Consider the following 21,709-nt stretch of genomic DNA (forward strand, 5'->3'; position numbering starts at 1 on the left):
GCCACAAGAATTATTTAACTCTACCATACCCATAAAGCTAGGAAAACCCTTTACTAAATATAGTCACATGGCAGCATTTCAAGTGTCTAGACTTCCACTTTCATTTTCTCTCCCTTTTCATAAAGGTTTCACATAGACTCCGGCACATTTACTGCAAAGCACGGATCTTCGGTGAGCACATCCTCACATTTTTACCCATGTTCTTCTGATTCATGCTCATCCTAGCAAGAGGAACGCTCTGAAAGAAAAGGTGCCTGGACAGGTTTTTTTATTTCCATCAAGAAGGGAAGGGAGTAATTCCACGTTTAGGGACTCACTCATTTTTACCGCTAAGCCAGCACAGCATCACCAGCTCGGCAGGGAATTACTAAACCCTTACATTAAGGTGAGACACTCTGATGAGACAAACGCTAGCAATTAGGGTTGCAGAGCCTATTAAAAATATTGCATGGCACATTCCAGTGAGCACGACTGACGTTAGTCCTTGTGTTGTCTTAGCCCTAGTTTCAGCCAGTGAAGTTTGAAACAAGGAAAGCTTTATTTTACTGAGTTTTTCCTGTCCCGGATTACTATGGCCGCTGCCATGGTTTAACAAGTGCGTCACCGCAAAAGCAACCAATTTTTAAACGAAGTGATGCCAATACACAAGCCATAAAATGCTTTGCAACTTCATTTTCCATAGGATACATGATGTTTATTTGGGGATTAAGTCGTGTATATATGATCATTCTTTGGAATATGAAATACCAAACTTCTAACATAAAGCATCTAATTTCCCCCCAACTTCTCTCCCCACCACACTTATAATTCAGTCCACCACTGTTTAGACTGAAATTTTCCAAGCTAAGAATCTGCCATAAGAACTTCTGCTTCCTCGTTCTTGCAGATGGCTGAAAACCTGTGTAAAAGCTTTACCTGCATTAAAATGTGGCAGTCTTTCAATGGGCCAGGTGCAAGAACTAGCTATTTTAAGCAAAATGCAAGCAAATCTTTAGTTCTTCTGTCAAGTATGAAACAACACAATTTGGAACTATTTCTCTCTACATACACAAAAATAACAGAAACTGCATTCTTTGCACACAGGCCTCTTCTGCAAATTTTAATTCCCCGTTCCCTCTTTCCAGTTAATTTTTCAACAGAGAAGTTACACTGCAAAAAATGCTTTACATGAATAATTAAACATTCAGGTTAGAAACACGAGAATTAGCTAAAGTACATATTAGAGACACTGCGAATACATTATCTCTCTCACTCGGCATTCAGGATTGGGCTTGCTGAATACTTGAGCCACTGAGCAGCATTTTATGTTCTCACTATCGGATACAGAGATTCAAGTAAGAGGAATCTAGCAGGATGGCCTTTTCCACTTAGGCAGCCAGGTTTTCTGTTGGTTTTGTCTTTAAATAACACAGAAGAAAACTCAGAATACTGTCTTGCCAATCCATCTCAGTTGCCACTACAAAGACTAACTTTTTGCAAGTCAGATCAAAGGACCTCAAATCTGGATACCTTATATAGATAGATACGAGAGATCACGTTAATTCATCTCTCTCCTTTCAAAAGTTTGGTTTAAATGACTCGCTTACCATGTGGGGCAGTGCCCAGTTCTCCAGGGTTAGATTCAGTAGTTCTGCAACACCATCTTCATTCAGGCCATGGTCAATACACATAAAATTGTTGGAAGACATCTCTAACAAGCTCACGTGGTTTGTACAGAAGTCACTCTAATTATTCCCTGCTTAATCTACATGCTTAAATGTAACTTGTATCACTGCTGGTCAGCTTTAAGCATAGGTTGGGAATATTCCAAAGCATCCAGTTACAAGAGATGTATTCCCATTCCAGAATCAAGTTTTTAAAAGCACAAAATATTCAGGATGGCTCAGAAAATGAAAGAGCAACTTTTCGCAACGGCTACGAGCACCTCAGGTGAAAAAGCCAGGCCAAAGCTACACCACGAGCCAACCTTGCCTTGTGAACAAGAGAGCCCTAAGAGAAACCTGTGCTTGCTGCGTGCAAGGAAGTCAAGGATGGCACAGACTGGGATACAATACATGCTCAATACCCATTACCTTGCAATCAATAGCTCCTAGATAGACTAAAACTGCTTCAAGGCTATGGATTAAATTCCTATGCTGTCTATCAAAATATATATATATGTAAAAAAATCAAATTAAAAGAGCGGTAGATACACAGAGGCATCAAGCGAATCAAAATTATTAGTCTTCACAAGCAGGTTTATGAAATGCGTTAATGGTATAAACAGAATACTTTTTCCCTCTCCTCCAAAAACAAAAAAAAAAAACCACCACACTTTTACAGACACAACAGTATAAAACACTTCATCATGAAAATCAAGATGAAAGCCTTTCAGCTGGATGGGATAACCTGCTGCTATAGGAAGCCGCCAGTCTAGACTACAGATTTTTAACATACCTTCAAAGCAAAGCAGCAGGATTTACCTAGAGAAAAATTCTGTGAAACTTAACTCATGAAGAATATTTGGATTAAATAAGTAGAAGAACTTTGTATGAGAGAGATACTGCGCAGCACACTGCTGTGCATCAGTGTTTTAAACAAAAGAAGTTAAAACAATCAGCATAAGAGATACAGAAGCTGATCAAACAGTAACAGAATAAGGTATAGATCTAGCATAAAGAGAAGGATAACACATTTACTGGAGAAAAAAATTAAGTAAAAGGATAAGCATATTTTTTCTGGATAATCTAACAATCTAATTAATAGTGAAAAAGCAAATTACATGCTAAAATCAATACAAATCTTATTTTAATAGGGTGATTAACCAGCAGAAGAGGTGACATTCATGTCTCTTTAAACAGAGTCTACGTTTCTAAATGCGCTATTAAGAGAAACAAATACAAGCTCCTTAGATCTAGGATTCAAGGCCAGCAATCTACAAGTTTCCAGTAGTGCTGACAAAGGGGGACCTGCATGCCTCATTAGCAGTTTAATCTAACCATAAGGTTAGATTATTTCCAGTACGACCGTGATTGTCAAGGATGAAACATGAAACTTCCCTGCAAAAAAAGCATTTCTTGAAACATCACAAATTAATTGCTGGAATCACGAACACCTAACATACCAACACAACAACCTGCATTTTACTGAGAGAAGGCAGCCTATAAAGGCTGTCAATAAAAATTTAATAAAAAAATTTTAAAAATTTAAAATAAAAACTCCAGTATATATTAAGTTGTACAACACAGCTATACAGTTGCAGAGATTCAGATGCTTACCTGGGGAGGATAATTGCTTTCTGAAGACCATCTTGAGGACTGATCATTGGGCTTGTCCACCAAGATATTCCTAAAAAATGAGAAGCCAGAAGTAATTTAAATAACAGCCACAATGTATTTCATATATCCAGTAAGATCTGCCATACTTGCACATCAATAACATCCTCATGCAACTACCCAAATCACTAGGCAAAGACTAAGGTTCTTCCCCTCTTATAAAAAAATTTTCTACATTGCTACTTTACAGAATCCATCAAAATATCCCTCCAAGCCTTGTGGTTGTGAAATGGAGCTCCAAGTTGCGAAATTAAAAAATTCAAATTGTGAAATAAATGTAAAACAGATGAATTTATGTAGGCCCAAGTCCACAATGAAGTGGAAAAAACAGTCTCACTCACCTCAACAGGGTAAGAACTTTTCAATAAGGTTAAAATGATGAGCAGTAGAACAGTTAGCAAGCCAAAAACTGTCCTTCACTAGACAGGAGATACTGGAATGGAGAGAGTGAGCTGCTAACCTACTTAAGCTTTCTTGGAGTGCGCAAGATGACCATCTAACTCATGCCAAATTTTAACAAGTATTTCTCATATGAGCTAGAAGCCTAGAACAACACACAGGAAAGCAGAAGTTCAACTCTTCAACTGGCAAAATTACCTCTGCGTCGCTTTCTTAGTTTGGAATAGTGCAGCACTTAGGTAATTAACATAAATTCAGAATAGATTTTTTTTGGCTAAAATGAAATGGATTAACCATGATAACCATATGAAGGATCTGCCTACCCCTCTCCTATAGCCACGCTGTAAAGCTCACCTCCCAAATTAAATTAAAACTATAAAAAAAAAAAATCCCTAAAATATATAATTATTGGCGAGGTAACGATGCACCACCTGCTGGACAGGGCTTACAAGCCCTACCACATCCAACTAACGAACTCACCAGCTCGTAAAACTTATGTAAAAAGAAGGAAGCAGTCATCAAAAGGCTTATGCCATCTCCATCTGCTGTGTAGGAGGAAAAGAACACGAGCATCTGGATTATTACAAAGGGCTGGAGGAAAAAGTGCTCATATAAAAGCTCAGAAGGGAAAGAGGTTAAATCAGAGGTTGAGCATTAACAGACTGAGAAATTAGCTCGCTCTTTCCACATTGGGCAGACCAAAATCACCACGCTAGCAACGGTATCCAAGCAGTCCTGCACCCTGACAAGGGAGACAGCAAGGAGCTAGACCAGGGTGGCCCCTTAAAATACATACATTCTAGAGAGCTGGACTAGTGGCTGCCCATCTGCAGGCTTTACAAGAGACATGTCATGATTTTTTACACAGCATAGGAAAAAAACTCAGGTTCCCTCTCCCTTTAGCTAGTTTCCGTCAGAGCATGGGATTTATTAACACAGCAATGCCAGCACCGGCCCAGGGCTGCAGCTGGTTTATTCACGCATCCCCAATGGGGAAAATGTGTTTGAACAGCATACGGACACGCACTACTCTCTTGCTCTAACCCCATCAAAATAGGAAAGGTCAAGCCATTGGTCTGCATAATTAAACATCCAACTAAATACATCTAGTTTGCAGCGCAAAGAGGCTCAACTCCAAGAGAAAACCCCGCTCTCGTCTCTCTCATTTACAACAGGGACAAAACGAACCAACCAAACCAAAGGGGAGAATTTGGGAACTGATGAGACACAGATTTCCATTAGAAGTTGCCAGTCTCAAAGCTAAGTCACCACTAGAAACCAAAACACTCTTGTTTCGAGAAGAATCATACCTGCGGTCTCCTATACCATGCCATAGGCAAGGCAAAAGGATATTTATGGATTTCTTAATGCCTTTTAATATCCGGAGAGAGAAAAAACACTGCTAAACTTGAAGGAGCTATGAATCTTATATTAAATACTTAAGGGACATGAAGGCAGATAAAACCAGATAACCCTGTAAGATTTTCTCCTTTATGCAACTTTATCCTAGCATGCAAGACGACAACTTACCCTACAGAATAAATTTTATTTATGATGCTATTACATTTGTTTAAACATTAGACAATAAGCCCTTCATACATTGAGCAACATTTACAGGAATTGGCACTGTTATGTGGCCAGATAATGCCCTGCTGGAAAGAGGCATTTTATAACTGGGATGGATCCCAAAGATCGTATTTTTAGAAGCAGATTTGTTTGCTTCTCCAGGTCAAAGATCAGTTTGCCACAACCAAAGAGGACCTCAATCAGTACATCTAGACAAGATAAAAATCCTTCTGCAGAGACAGAGACGAGGGACAGGCAGCTCACACAAAATTAAGGCTAAAAAGAAATTTAAAAGATAAAAGATAGCAGTGTCAATGGACTTATAGATATGTGTAAAAATACATGGGTTATTAATTTATTAAGATTAAACAAACATTGAAGACAGAAGTCCGTATGTACAAAGTCAATTTACCATAACGGTTTAGGAAAAATTATGGGCTTGGAAGAATTCAAGCATTCCAGCAGTCAGGAGACAGTAAGAAACAAACAGATGCATATCCTAAAGACAGATGCCTCTTTCCACGTAAAGCCCTTTTTCTGGGCATCACAAAACCCTTACACAGTACCTGGAGGCAGGCTTTTCAGATATGACACCTAGATTAAAATCTGAGAAACTTTAGAAGTGAAAATTCCATTAACTCAATGACTTTCCATGTAATTTTCACAAGGCATTAAAAAAAAAAAAAAGGTATTTGTAAGCCCTTGAGCTACCGCAAGTACCAAATAGTTTTACGCAAGCTTTTCCTGTGAAAAAAGCAACCCATTAAATGCGGTTTGAGATAACTCATAATCATAAACTGTAGATACAAAACCTAGTCTAGCATAAATCTACAACACTGCCAAGAGGGACCATTCCACCCACTCACGCCTGATCCTCCCCCTCCCTACACCAGCAGCTATAATAAAGATTAGCATAAATAACTGCTTTAGTCACATCAGTTCTCCAATTCTGCTTACTACTAGTGCCAGCGCAAAAGGAGGGAAAAAAAGATGAGCAGCTGGATCTGGACAACGGGTTCATACTGCAGTGAACTGCCAATACCACTCTCCCACTGGCAACTAACTACTAGAAAAAATTAGATGTCATGGTACCTCTGCTACTTTGTGGGCAATCCTACCCCACACTAAAAGCTAAACAGAAGGAGTCATTTTATTTGCACCACAAACAATAACATGTCCAGAGGCGGTACTGGTGTGTCTTAAATTCATAATCTAGCTTCCTTCATGGCTATTAGCATCTAAGCCTTTATTGTAAGCATTCCCATCGCTAAGTAAGAGAAGTAGACCGTTCTGGCTGCTTTATGTAGAAAGCCCTCTTGGCAGAACACAGTGGAAGTCTCTTTTTATTACCCATGCAGATGCTGGTCTTGCAACTGCTGGAAGTAGATAATTTTTCCTTGTACCAACCCAGAAACCGTCATATCCGTTGTACCAACTGCTGGCTGATCTCTGCTGGAATTAGAGATGTCCCCACGCTCGGTACTACCAGAGGACTTCCAAGTGCAAAAAGCTCTGTGGTTTTAGGCGTTACAATCACTAAGGGAGAGTTTTTCTTTGCTTCGAGGGGGAGGAAGGGAGAAATAAGATGACTTTGCAGAATATACTACGAATTAGGTTTAAGGCTGCTATAATTTGCATCTAACCTAAATATTTTCATGAAGCTGCTACTAAAGAAATCCATGACTTTAGGAACAAGTCCTTAAGAATAAACAAATCCAAAACACTGGCTTTGCTTGGCACATTCAAATGGCTCTTCAGAGAGCAGCTGTGCAGCAAAGGGCACACGCGTCTCCAAGAGGACTTGGAACTCAGACACAGCTCTTCCAGAAAACCGCTGAGGTACCACGCCATTACGCTGCAAAAAGCATTTGGAGTGCTACGAAAGCACAGCCTGACTGAAAACGGACAAAATACTTTCTTTGGGGTTGTCCACGTGATTTTTTTTTTTCCATTTTTTCCTACAACCATCCCAGAACAGACTAGCAAGAATACAGCAACTAGAATACACGGACTGAATTTTCTACTAAGTTCACTTTAGAGAGGACTGTAAGACGTGGTGGTCCAACTATTTCAAACACGTGGAACCACCACAGCAGCCAGGACAAAGCATCAGTGGAGATACTCTTGCCCAGCCTAGACACTGGAACATACACACAGTCTGAACCAAGAAAAGCAGAGGGGGGAAAAAAAAAATATATATATTCCATGGATCTGGAAAAGAGAAATTTTTCTTCCTCCCAGAAACTCACTGCAATTAATGCTGCTTTCAAACCACCTGGCTGCAATGTTTAAAAATCTATATGTACCTATGGCTCTCCCCTAAAGTAGCTTAAAAAAAAGCTTTTTAGATTTTCTTAGGAAGTTTCTCTCCTTTCCATTGGAAAAGTTCTCTGCTTAAAATGGCATAAGGACATGAAGACTTGAAAATTTCTTGGTTGAAACACAATAAAACATACACGATTATTAGGCAGCATGCAGATACATTCAGGAAACAAGGTTTTTTGGGTCTGGGTGTTGGTTTTTTGTTTCGCATTTTTTAAAACACAGGATTTCTTAACCCAACTGCTAAGAAGTACAAGAGGACCTCTTGCATAGTAAAACAAAGTTCAAGTTAAACACATACACAAGAGTGCAATTTTAAGTACTATACTGCCACAAGATTTGCTCAAATTTGCTTCCATCTCCTCAGCAGCAGAGTTTGACAGAAACATCCAATATATTATAAATTTACTTAGCTATTTTACTTTTGATAGAAGTAAGTGCCGCATACAAAAATAAACTGATGAATTTAGAAATCACCCTACAGAAATATACTTTTCAGTTCACAGCTGACTATACTGGACAACAAAACAGGTATCACTTAGCTCTGGCCTAGAAATAGTTCCACTAAAACCAGTTTCTCAATTATTTCTTTCAATGAACAGTTTACTTTTTTTTAAGCTGCCTCTCATCACTGCCAGCCCAACGATACACAAAGGCCTTTACCAGAAAACAAACCGCTCCTTAAACACGAAATGACACTGTTGCAGACATTTCCAGTAACGCAAGTTCAAAAGTACTCCTTTCCACTCCCCCCATCCAGTTAAGACTTCGTCAAACAAGATGTTTTTGATTCATCAGTGCTTCCTCCTGGCACGCCAGGAATTAAACGTTACCAATAGCGACTAAAACTGCAGCAGTATATATAGTGAATTCCCAGCAAGTTATCAGAGCCTGGTAAATAACTTCTATTCCGGTGACACTCAACAACCGTAAATCATGGATTAAACTTTTGACTGTATCACAGCACTGAGCCACCCAAATCCTTAGCGGCAAGAGCTCCCAGCTCCAGGTTGGTAATATCAGTATCAGCACAGCAGAAAAACAAATTGGAGAAAAAAAAAAAAAAAAGTCAGGCTTCTTTACGTATGTTGGTAACTTCACACAGCACAGAATATTACCAGCCTAATTGTCCCAATGTTTAGGGATTGTAGTTTAGATGCGATTTAACTGGTAAGTGATGCTGAACCTTTAAGCTTAAAAATTATCAAGGTTTGTTCTCGCCTCACCCTAGCTTTGGTTTTAAATCTAAGAATGGTTAGGTCACTGAAGGTGTACTTAAAGTCTACCTACTTTTTGAAAAGAAAATAACTTAAAATGCTGATGAAATCAGCAATTATAAAGGCTGCTTCACCTGATCATCTTAGTGAACCAATATTAGTAACATAAGATTATCTGGAACCTTTTCTTTTGCACATTTCTTTTCATACTCAGTGTTCATTTCTACATATCTAAGCCACAAGGATATTTGAAATCCAGCCTGTTAAGTGATCCACAAAGTACCATAGCCTATGAGAGGTTACAGGAGGTTCCCTGAGCAGAAATAAATCCCTCGCTTGATAAAAAGACCAAGAATAGGATGAATTCTTCCCTTCAATATTCAAGGAAAAAGACGACTATATTAGATTCTTCAGCTCACTGGATTTGTAGCCAATAAATAAAATATTGTAGTAAAATTTGCCAGAGTTTAAGACATCACCAGCCGCAGCCACTTTATAACAAAGTTCAGTTTTCATTAAAAAAAAAAAAAAACAACCTCTCAGATCTTGCTGGGAAAATAGTTTAGACGGTGTGCGAACATCGGGAGTTCTACTGCCAGCAATCAGCAGAAAAGCCACTGAACATAGACTTCCCAGATCTTCCACAATAGTGGTGCAGCAGCACGCTTCAGTACTGCATTGCTCTCGCTTGGCATTTCCAAAAGCGTTTTCTTGGAAAGGCACAGACCCTTCACAACAAGATTAGAGGAAAGCAATGTCTAGCACACATCAACGTAAATCCCCTATGCTGTGTTTTGGAAGCATCACAAACTTGGTGGAGTATTTTTGTTTGACTAATGCACATATGGAAAAATTTTACAAAGGCCAGGAAGTAGATTTAGGTCTTCCATGATTTCACAGCATTGCAACAATGCTCTTACATGCCACAATATTAGTAATATTTCCACTCAACAGAGGAATCCACAAAAACAGACTAAGTGATTACATGTAAAGATATAAATTCCTAATGTAAGCCATAAACACATCTTTAATATTCATCAGCACTGTAACTTCACACTTAGTAAAAAGTTCACCCAAAAAGCTGATGCCTGTGAAAGAATTTAAAGCAGACTACGTTCAACAAAACAGACTGAAGCCCCCTCATGCCCAAACTAACGTCAGGTATGGAGCTTTTTCACCAAAACTCTATGGAAGATGCCTCCTGGTTCCAGGTGGGACAACCTTTACTGTATTAGCTTTCCTTTCAAAATCAAGGTTCTCTCACTAACCATCTAACTCTACTCAGGGAATCCAGAAGACAAAATATTAACCTGGGACAATAAAGAAATATCGGCCTGTCGTTAAGTACTGGTTATTTGAGGTATTGCATTACAAGTCAGAAATATTTGCCCCTGGAGCTACATTATGGAATAATTCCTTATTTTGGAGCAATATACATAATTCATGCTAAAGGATACACCAGTTCCCAAGCCAACGTTACTTTCATATTTGGCAGCTTCCAAACCCTGTAGCAGAAAGCAGGTTTTTTAGGAGACAAAATGTGAAAGTTAGCAATAGCATGCTGTCATGAAAGAGCAGGGTGGGAACTCATTCAGCAATTCCTTACTCACAGGTCAATTTACCTAACCCCAATCTTTTTCCTCCATTTAAACACTCTGTGTTAAGAGCACCTCTTTACTAATACAACTTTCACATGAAAAATAGGCTAGGAAATTAATATTTAAATAGTTACCGTAAGAGCCAAATGCTGCTTAAAGTATGTACCTACAGAAAAGCATTCAAGAAAAATACAGGTAATATCCTAAGCAGGGTTTCACTGTTTTTCAGGCACCTTCCCAGAGCTTGAGAGTGACATAATGAACCCAGCAGCCAGTCTGGGGAGAAAAGGCAGAAAGGACCGAGGAAAACACCACCAAACTCAAAATTACCAGTGCGCAATTTTTCTCCATTATCAAGATCGTGTCATTTTCCAGGAACTGCAGAACACACCAGCAGAGGAGGAGCAAGCGCTATTAACCAGTTTGCTTTCGCGCTTCAAATTCAGACACGCAGGCTGCTACCCTCAACTTAAGTATACGGTTGTGTTCCTTGATTTAAATTGATCCGGGAAGTAATTTCTCCAAGATTATGCATACTGAGTTTCAAGTGATGACTAAAATAGCAACTACCTAAGGTAACAAACCACTCTACATCTTCAGCTCTCCTTCCTCCTCTTCCAGTAACTAGTATATTATTGAATTCAGACCCAGCTGAACTTACAGTCCACTATTCCTACAAAATTCAACAGGCTGTAGTCAAAAAAGCAAGACTACATTTGGGTTTAGAGGTTTATATTAACATGCAATTAAAGTAAGTCAAGCACTGGCTTCTTTTGGAAGTTTGGAACATGTTGACCTCTAGATAGCTGACTGAATCAATGCTGCACACACCATTTAACAGAAAAATCTTGATCACATCATAAAATCAATGGTGGTGATAAACCTAACCATGCATTCTAACAGCAATCTGCTAAAAAGATGATGAATGTGCAGAATAAGAAACTATATTCCTTGCCATGTAAAAAAATCAAACAGACTGTACACGCTGTCTCAGCAATAACAAGTTATTCCAAGGAAAATGCCCTGTTTGAAACAGTGTTTAAGTCTTTAAGCAAGTAATTAGTAATCAGTAGCTAGAAAACCTTTATTAAGCTTGCAGAATATAAAGCCACATACAGAACAAATGATCCATAATCTGACGATGTTAACACCGCCTATGAAAATTTTACATTCTTAATGTTCCCCAAAAATGCCATCCCAGAAAAGGCTGAACATCAGAGTAATACAGGTTCTGCCAGGTTAGTCACACCAGGGAACTAGAGCAATTAGCATTTCACCTTCATCCTTCTGCCAGTGAATAAAACTGATCTCCTAAATAATGGCTATATTTTAACTTGAGCTTAAAGAAATTTCTTCTCATACTACAGCATTTGTGCTTTTACCTGGGAAGCAAGAGTTATCAGACTTCCGATGCCAATGTAAGGAATGAGCAACTTCATAATTTTGTGATTTTTTTTTTTCACTACCTCCACCTCTCTGACCTTTTTCTTTCTCACCACTTCACCTTATCAGACAGTACAGAAGCACCTAATACTGATGTATTCAATCTGTAGGTAACTTTATTTTCTACAGAAATATTTTGATTTTGAAGTACTCAATTTCAGCTTTCAGAGAAAAATCCTAGGCTACAGAAACGATGTAAGCAAGGGGTAAAATGCCTGTCAGGACACGAGATTGTCTAGAAACATCCAGAAAATCTACACAAACAAGTGGAAAAAAAATACTTTCCACTGGACACTGAAAAGGACGAGAAGCAGAACTGAGAACATTTCTACACACAGAGTTCACCAGAGGGGAACGGAGTCAGCCAGCTCACTTCATTAGTCAGTGTTGGCATTCCCAGCTCAATTTAGGAAATGTTAAAAGTATCAATCAGTATCGCAAAGACACCACGAGGACGTAATTGCAGGCAGCTAGCAGGTGTGCCTGTTCATCTTCCCCTATCTAAAGGCAAAGCGAGGAAAACAAGGAAAGCGAATTGGCTACATTAAAATAGTCAAGTAAAGCTATAAATGCTAACAGTTTAAGCTGAACAAACTACATCCGTGCTTATTCATGCAAAAAAAAAAAAAACCCAAACCCAAAGTCACAGTTCTACAACTAGAATGGAAATCATCACTGCGATGTAACTGAACTTATTTAAGAAACCATGAGACATAAGCAATACCATTAAGACTTATAGCATATGGACGACCATAGTTCACCCTGCCAGAACAGCTCTAAAGCACACTTTGCTAGTCCACCGCTTTGGTCTGGTTTAGATAGCTTTAAACTGCCGAGACCTCCAGAGAAGGTATCTTCACCTCGTCAAGGAAACAGAACACAAAAAAAACCCTTTTCGTTAGTCATGACTGACCTCAGCTTTAACACAAGATTCTTCAAGACCTGGATGCATCTATAACAAGACGTACGAACGTATAAGGTACAGATCTGAATCATCAGTTTCACATGGTAGGAAGAGAAACTGAGAATCACGTTTCACTAGCCACAAATACATGGTTTTTCCTGTTACAGAAATCTCAGAACAGGGTAGCTGGAATTCAGGTTATTTTCTGGATTTTTTTTTTTTTTTAAATCCTTATGGACTTTACCTCAAAGTGTTTGTTACGCATGTTCTCAGTACCTTCTTGCTAATGCTTTGCAATACCCTAGATTTGAAAACACAGGAGAGTACATCTCTTTTTCAGGGTAAACACAATACAGCAGTAGAAGTTTGGTTAGACTGGGCAGGAACCTACGGTCACATCCTCTTAACTAAAAAAGCAAAAAAAAATTTGCATTCTCACTTTGGAAGGCTATGAGTCACTCATATTTTACTATCAAAGTATCTTTCACTTCGTTTACTTCCTCTGGTTTGATGAAAATACGGACAACCAGCAAAAATGCACACAATTATTTTAAGTGTATTGTAACAAATCAGCCGCATCTTTCTCTGTTCCAGTATGCTTTCTAGGAAAGCGACAACAGACCCATCCAGCCTTCAGCATTTGACGCAGTACCACATGAGGCGCCAAACTGGAAAAGACTGGAATTAGCAGAATAACTGAAGTCCACAGTGAAATAGATAAAAATGGGTTGCAATGAAAAAGCGACTACCAATTAGGAGGAGGTTACTAATGGTATTTAATTATCAGCTGAGAAACCAATCTTATTTTATATTCTTAATAACGACCTTAGCACAAGAAATAATTGAACGAAATACCAATAAAAATCTTCAAGTCAAATCTAGGAAATCTTCCTCTACAGAGATACCATACAGGAAAGTCTGAATGACTCTGAAGATCTGACCAACAGAAATGGGATTAAACTTCCTCACAAAGGTACATGACTAGCGTAACAGTAAAAAGCTCTTGATAGTCTCTGAAGTGGGATTTCAGCCATGGAAAACAGTGACAGAAGGACCTGAGTGCATCAGCCAACTACAGGATATCATCAGTCACAAGTCTGATGCAACCACTAGAAGTCATGGTCCTAGGATACAGTAATTTGGCATTTAGCAATAGAAAAGGGTAGGACTGCCATGGCACAGAGCACAATACTTCACCTCTCATTCACCTTAGCAGGCAGTTCAAACTGGAGCAGGCACAAAAACGGGCTATTAAAAAAATCAGGATATGAAGTGCTTCTCAGAATGCACTAGAGCAATAGCTTTTGGTTCTCCTCCTTACCAAAAAAAAAAAAAAAGTTTGAACAAGGGTTACATTACCTTCTACAAATTGTTTATTCCCTCCTTGACCAAAAAAAGAAGTGACTGAGCTCATCACTTTCTGCAGAAGGCCAGAGGAGAGAGGGGAAGAAAGTCCGGGTCTCTCTCAGGGTATGTCAAAAGACACGAGTACTCGTTTGTGTAGCTCGTGTGCAGTGACTGGTGGTGGTGGGGAAATCCCCAGGCCGGTCCTTTGCGAGACATCTGGGAGCAGCCTCCCACATGGCTCCACTCCTCCGGGAGGAACCGCGGACAGGCAAGGAAGGGATCGGATGGAGGACTCTCAGGTGACGTGCTGGGTTGAACATTTTCCAAGTTGGACATGCTGAAGCCTTCAACACACTGTTGCCTCTGCACAGGCAAGAGAGTCTCTGGAAACACCAGATGTTTCATGGACAAATTTCCTCTTGGATCAATTTTCTTCCCAAAGGCACAACCTCCCCTACAACACAGACCGAACTAGACACTATTACTAACCTAGCTCTTTCACTTCTACCCACATAGTTTTTAGAATAAATATCCAAGTCAGTCTGCCTGCTGGTAGCTACAAGCCAATGGAGGACAACTCCAGCAGTTTGAAAAACAGTAGAACTATTCTTTGGCAGACTCAAGAAGGACAATCTTAATTTAATGTTTGGAAAGGTCTTTGCAAACATGCAGGTAGCTGCAGCATTGGTCAAACAGCCAGACCGGATCCAGCAGCAACTAATCCCCTATTACCACCACCAAACACAACAGGAAAGATGCTGGCATTCACCACAGTAAACTTCTTTGTTATTGAAAGAAAACTGGTGTTTTTCAATAGACTACTGATCCTAAACTAGAACGTGACCAGAAAGGTCTTTGTAAAACACTTTTGTTTGGTTTTTTTGTTTAATTAAAAAGAGAAGTTATCAGGTGATTTCCGTGTTCTGAAAAGTTTCAGTATCACTTCAGCACCATAAACAGATGTGATATAAGTTACTAGACATCTAATTTCTTCCCTAGACAGCGGTGATGAAAGTTTTATATTTCATAGCTTTGTTTTATATCTAAAACCATACAACTATTCAAGAAGCATGTTTCAATCATACTCTGCTGCTGTTCCACGAGCACTTTGCTTGCCATACCACAGCTCCCAACAACAAGCAACATTATTAAATTGTAGTGTGTTCCTACATACTTTATGGCAGAGTCCCTCTTCTACTTCAAGGTTAAAGCGGTTTCTTCCTAGTTATATTAACAAACTTGCTTAAACTACCATATAATCAGAATTCCCAATATCCTTCCAGAAAAGCATCATTCTGTTCTGCATAAGACAACTTTTAGCTATCTGTATGTTCATCCCGCAGTATGTTATGTTCCTGTCCTAGCAATTTTAAAGTTTTCCATCTTCACTCCATCCCCAAAAACCCACCCTCCCATATGTTTCTTTACAAGCTTTCTCCGTTCGAGAATCTGATCTTAAATCGCAGGTCAAAGCCTCCCCTTTCCATTTCAGATCACATTTATGCTCTCTCCCAGATCACGGGAACCAAAAGTTCGCAGACAGCAAATAAAAACCAAAACTTTCATAGAAGACAGCACACAAGCATTAGGACCAGCATCCCTCAGACCAAGGTCAGCATGCCGGAGAACAGCCCCATCACTGGGATTATTGAGCACTGCTTAAAAGCCATTAAAACTGTTTTTACTGATGATAAGCACATTTAAACAACATCTTAAGAAACAGCCAAATGCAAGGTCATGCATTTGTAAAACACCAGCCCTACTACAGGGAAGGGAATTGTATCACGGAAGGCAATGACATTAAGGACTTTGGGCATCGCTGCAGATACCACGTGAACATTAATTCCTGACACAAGGCTGTAGCAAAAAGGACTAACGGGAGCCTTGGAAAGGAATATCAGGAGAAAGACCGTATTATTTTTTTATATTGCATCAGTGAGATCAATAGCAGACTGTCACCCTTCTATTCAGGGACCAACACTTTAATACAATGTTGAAAGCCAGAAATGCTAGTAGGAATAACTACAAGCATGATCACAGACCTGAAAGAAATACCTTAAAGTCAAGTCTTTTTAACAAAAAAGGTAAAGGGGTTACTCAATTATCACCAAAAATTATCCATTAGAAAAGAATCTAGTTCTTTTTAATATCTAACAAAGCAAATATACAGAAAGATACAATGACTAGCAGTTTAGTCAGAAAAACTTTTTTTAAAGATTCACTTTGTTTTGGAAAGTGGAGATAATACATGACATTAATAATTAACAAATAAGGCAACCCTGCCACTTGTTGATAGTGGGTGACTTAAAGGTATTTCAGTCAAAGGTTATTAAATTAAATTCAGCACCATCAATGATTAGACAAGACTCTACAGCCTGCAGCGACTGAGGTGTCCAAGCACTGCACTCCTAACAGTCCCCCCGGTCTCCAACACTGAAGCTAATTTATCGAAAAGGTGTATTGAAATAAATAGCACACCTAGACCAGGGTATAGTCACTCCAAATTTTACTTTCAGTAACTGAAGGGGTTTAGCAGGCCGTAGCTGGGCTGCCCCACAGCCAAGCCTCCCATTCAGGATGGGTTCACGTTTGTACACCAGCGCAAACTGAGGACTGTTAAAGCCATCGGTAGAACACAGCCCCAGTCTCCTTTTGCCAAACCAAAAGTTTGGCAGTTTTTTTTTAGTTAAAAAGTTAGCGGTTTTTTTGTTAAAAAGCAGAAGGCCAGGGCAGCAGGTGACCCCCTTCCCCCAGCCCCAGGCAGAACAGGTCAGGGCGGCCCAGCGAAGCCCCCAGCGCTCCCGCGGTCAGGGGCAGGAGAGGAGCCCCGGCTGCCAGCAACCACGGCCCGCAGGCACCCGGCACACCCGCACCTGCGGGGGGAAGGCTGACCTACCCTTCTCCCCACCTCTCCCCCACGCAGGGCCCCTTTCTCCCCTCAAATCTGCGGCCAGCTTCTCCTCCGGAGGTGCGTCCCTCCCCTCGCCCGCACCTGGGGATCACCCCCCGCCATGCCTTCCCTCCTCACGCCCGGTGCTCAGCCCCCCGCTCCCACCTACCCACCCCCACCCCCCCAAACCTGATGGCCGGGCCTCCCCTCACCAGCCGGGGGCTCAGGCCAGCCCGGGCCGCCCCAGCACCGCCCCACCAGCAGCAGCCGGGCCCGCTCCCCCTCACCGCGGCCGCCACCGCAGCGCCGCCCGCCGCGGCCTCCCGGCGCAGGCCACGGCGAGGGCCCAGCGCAGGCCCGGCAGCCCGGCGCGGCGCGGGGAGGCCCGGGGCCGGGGCCGAGGCCGGGGCCGAAGCCGGGACTCACTCGGGCAGGTAGGTGGAGGAGAAGCTGCTCCAGCGGTGCAGGGTGTAGCCCAGCACCCGGCTCTCGGGGCCCGCCGGCCCCGCCGCCGCCATCTTGTTGTCAGCAGCGGCAGCCGCGGCCCCGGCAGCGACCGCGGGGGGCGGGGCCGAGCTCTTAAAGGGGCCGCGCGGGCGGGGGGCGGTGGCGGGGCCTGAGGTGGGGCCTGGAGGGTGACACCCCATGGAGCTGCGGGGTTGAGCCACTGGGCTGTGGGGCTCAAGGAGGTGTCCCGTGGGGCTGCTGTGGGGCTCAGGGAGAGACCCCATGGAGCTGTTGTGGGCCTCAGAGGGATGCCCTGTGGGGCTCAGGGTGATGCCCCGTGGAGCTGCTGTGGGGCTTAGGGAGATGCCCCATGGGGCTGCATTGGGCTGTGGGGCTCAGGGAGAGACCCCATGGGGCTGCTGTGGGGCTCAGGGAGATGCCCTGTGGAGCTGCTGTGGGGCTCAGGGAGATGCCCCATGGGGCTGAGGTGGGTTATGGGGCTCAGGGGGACAGCCCATGGAGCTGGTGTGGGGCTCCAGGGGATGCCCCGTGGGGCTGAGGTGGGTTGTGGGGCTCAAGAGGATGCCCCATGGGGTTGCATTGGGCCGTGGGCCTCAGGGAGATGCCCCATGGAGCTGCTTTGGGGCTCAGGAGGATGCCCCATGGGGCTGCATTGGGCTGTGGGGCTCAGGGAGACACTCTATGGAGCTGCTATGGGGCTCAGGAGGATGCCCCGTGGGGCTGCGTTGGGCTGTGGGGCTCAGGGAGGTGTCCCATGGGGCTGAAGTGGGCTGTGTGGCTCAGGGGGAAGCACCTGTGGGACCAGAGTGGGGTGTTGATTGCCAAAGGGGATGTCTCCTTTCCCAGCCCCACAGCAGCATCGGCCATGGGTAGGTGCTTGGGAATGTGATGTAGGAAAATCCAAGTGGGATTTGATCCCGCGCCAGCTCCTGCACCAATCCCTGTCGTGGGTAGCGCAGTTTTCCTCCCTCGCTCCATTTTATCAGACGAATATTTGACCGTGTATTCTTACACTTCCCAAGAAGCTTGTTTTGACACTTCTGCCAATATGTAAATACTGGGTGGTATTTTTTTTTTCCCAAGGAGGAGTTAAAGCTATTAAAGTCACCATAAATAACAGTAAATAGATAAATAAAAGTAAATAACAAGTGAAATGAAAATGCGGATGATTGAGTGGTGCCCAGATTTAGCATTTGACCAACAGTCGTGTTTGAAAGCAATTGCAAATTGAGCACTGGTGCCAGAATTAATCAGTTTTTTTTTTTCCTTGGGTCATTTATTTGGTCCATACAATGGCTTGTCTACACGCTTCACAGAGAGGCAACCTGAAGGTCCGGGCTGTGGGAAGAAATTCAAGTGGTTTCCCGTGTCTTGTGCGCTGTTGTACTTAATACCTTCTTTTTTTCGTTTGCTGTGGATTCTAGGGAATAACTTGTATTTAATCACTTCCTCTTCTGCTGGTGATGCTGCTGAATCATTCACCGGCGGGACCAGTCCGTCTCCCGGTCTGCAGTGCCATGCTCAGTTTGAAGGGAAGGTCCTGTCGGGATATCCAGACCTGCACCAGGTTGTTCTTCAGTGCTTTGGCCCACTGCATGCCAAGAGGATGGCTCTGAAACCCCAAACACCTATGGGACTGTCACATAAGTTGGATATTCTTTGACATTTTTCTCTATTTGAGGTTGCTGTAGGATTTTTCCTGGAGAAGGGAGCTGTTTTCACCCAGAGCCCCCACCAAAGCAAGGGGGAGGCTTGGCACATCCCTGGGGCAGCTCTGGGCTGCTTGAGAAAGCAGAGGAGATATTTCAAGACCAGGGGGAAAACAAACAACCAAACAAATAAACAGCTGTCTGTTGGAAATGACAGATTGGAGGGATGTTATCAGGCAGGACAGCAAGATGCCTGGCTAGATTAAATTAGCACAGGGACTTCTTTTCCCCCCCTTTATTTTAGGAAAGCGAGTGAGAATGTGGCAGCAAAATCTGCCTGCAGATGAAGAACTCGTTCAGCAGCCTTGAAGGCTGAACATCAGCTGGGTATTTTAAAGGCAAGGGACAGCAATAAGCCCTTCATCTCAAGACCCCTTCCCAGGAGGGGCGTTCGCAGCATTTTCACTGGTATCAAAGCCACACAGCTCTGCAACAGCGCAACAAAGTCCGTGCACGAAGCGCAAACATCCACACCTCCCTCCACTGCTGCACTAACGAGGCTATTTGAAGTTTGTGGTCTTCCCGTGGCATTTCAGGCTTCGCTTATCCAAACTTCTGCCTGCGGGCATCCCCCTCCCAAAATTACCGCAGGAATATTAAAAGAAATAGTTTCCTAAGGATCTCGCTGATAATATACTCCCAACCCCAGAGGAAGAGACGCTGCCTCGGCGTTTGGAGCCTCACTGACAACCAGCCCAAGAGGAGCGATGCCATGTAAAACCTGTGACCTTCGAATATGAAACTTAGGGGCTTGTGAGTGAGTGGTGGGTGACAGCCCTGCAGCAGCCAGGAGGCGGAGGAGGAGGAGGGAGAGCCAGCAGCCCCTTGTTCACTGCTGCACAGCGCAAACCACCCCAGGACTTTCTCTGCCTGGTATCCTTTTACCACTTGAATCAAGATCTGGATGCCGAGCCAGCTTATTTTTAGCGCATTTTGGACTTAAAGTGAAGCAAATGCTGGTGAAATACGCAGTACTGACAGCCTTGGAAAATCTTTATTCATCTGCAGCATAGGCAGCAGGGAGGGCTGTGAGGAAGTAAAGCAATCCCGAGCTGCAAACCAAGTGCCCCGGTTTCTCGGGCTCAGCCTGCCCAGCGCTGTGCAGTTACCGGTGGTCGCTGGGAGAGCCTTTTTCCACACTCTGAGCGGACTGAGCACGGCGGGGAGGAGCGTGCTGTGCATGGGAGCGGCATGCTGCAGATTTGGACAGCCTGTGAGCGTCCAGCTGAGCTCTCTGCATCCCGATCAGGGCGGCTGCCGGAGCTCAACTGCGGTGGCGGTGGGGCCATAAAAATGGGAGAGACTCGGAAAACATGAGTATCTGAACCTCGCTTTGCTAGTCCCGGGCCATGCTGCGTTTGCTGTGCTAATGCAATGCCGGATCCATGCAACCTGGGGGGTCCGATGGCACCGACGCTGCCCTGTGCTGCCTCTGGCAGTGACTCAGACCCACTGCTTTAGGGAAAAACCCCAAAGGTGGCACTTATGAAGCAAACAGCCTGTTTCTGATCCCCGCGCTTGGGACCTTGCTGAAACCCTCCAGGATGACTTGGTGCCTGCTGGACCTGAGCTGGCCAGGTAGATCCATGCTGCCTGTGGCTGGCTGCTTTGTGAGGACGGGGCCACGAAGGGGAAGCGAGACCTTTCCTAGCAGCAAAAATGGGTCTCTGGTGTTTGGGGCACAGCCTGCCAGAGAGCCAGGAGGTCACTGGACGGGTGCCTTGGACAGTAGCTGGAGCTGCTGGGAGAGGCCAATGTCCCCTGCATCTCTTTGCCAGGAGGATGTGTGCATGGCGTTCACATGCTTGTCGTCAGTAAGCTTGAAGTCCAACCACGGGCAGCTCAGGGATTTGACAATTGTTTGTGTCTGCCTCGAGACAAATGTCTCATTCCCCTGTCACAAACTTGCTCCTCTACTGCGCGTGTGTTTCGAGTTCCCTCATGCAAAACCTGCGTGGGTGTTTGGATATGTAATGAGCACATAGTTCAGGATGAAAACAAGTTGCGTGGAAGAGCCAAGTAACGCCAAAAAAATGAAAGCAATACAAACAACAACATGGCATGCAGCCATACCAGCTAGATCGTGGGCCAGCCGGATCTCACGTACTCCCTGGAGCTGCAGAGCCGATCAGCTGTTGGAAAAAGAGACCTTTAAAGACAAGCGAGAGGAAATAGCATTGGCAGCGCAGGCCACAGCATGTTTCCTTCCAAAGCAGGACAGAGCCAAGGACATTAGGCAGAGCTGTAACATTTGGGGTCTCGTTGCTCAGCCGTGAAGTAAGGCAAAAACCTCAAGCGGGCTGCAGTTGTGTAAACTGCTATTGTTTTCTGAGCAGAAGCGGAGCGCTGGCCTGACGGGGTATTGTCGTACCAGATTTTGGCGATGCTCGCTCACCTAACTGAGCTCCCTCTGCAAAGCCCTCTCTCCCTCCCTCATTTTAACTCAGTACATGGTGCAGGGGGAATAAACCTGCCTGTCTGCACTGGACCCAGGCTGGAGAGCATCTTCCCAAGCCAGATGTGCTCCCTCCC

General features: G+C 43.4%; 1 protein-coding gene across 8 annotated transcripts in view; it reads right to left on the minus strand.

Moving 5' to 3' along the window:
• The window catches only part of MKLN1 (muskelin 1), a 99,992-nt gene extending 82,452 nt beyond the window's left edge, over positions 1–17,540 (minus strand). For 2 of the 8 annotated variants that reach the window (XM_087766956.1, XM_087766955.1), the window contains exons 1-2: positions 17,427–17,539; positions 3,258–3,327 (exon numbers count right to left, since the gene is read on the minus strand). In XM_087766956.1, the coding sequence (XP_087623082.1) occupies positions 3,258–3,327; positions 17,427–17,518 (162 nt within the window). In that variant the 5' untranslated portion in view covers positions 17,519–17,539. Of the gene's footprint in view, positions 1–3,257; positions 3,328–4,193; positions 4,213–10,550; positions 10,626–17,212; positions 17,232–17,426 lie in introns of those variants that run through there. The other 6 variants (XM_087766961.1, XM_087766957.1, XM_087766959.1 and 3 more) reach the window with 5 other exon arrangements.
• Positions 17,541–21,709: the final 4,169 nt, after the last annotated feature.

This window comes from Nipponia nippon, unplaced genomic scaffold (genome assembly GCF_047370975.1).
Source record: "Nipponia nippon isolate SJK-2023a ecotype South Korea unplaced genomic scaffold, ASM4737097v1 scaffold_3, whole genome shotgun sequence".
In the NCBI taxonomy this organism is placed as follows: domain Eukaryota; kingdom Metazoa; phylum Chordata; class Aves; order Pelecaniformes; family Threskiornithidae; genus Nipponia; species Nipponia nippon.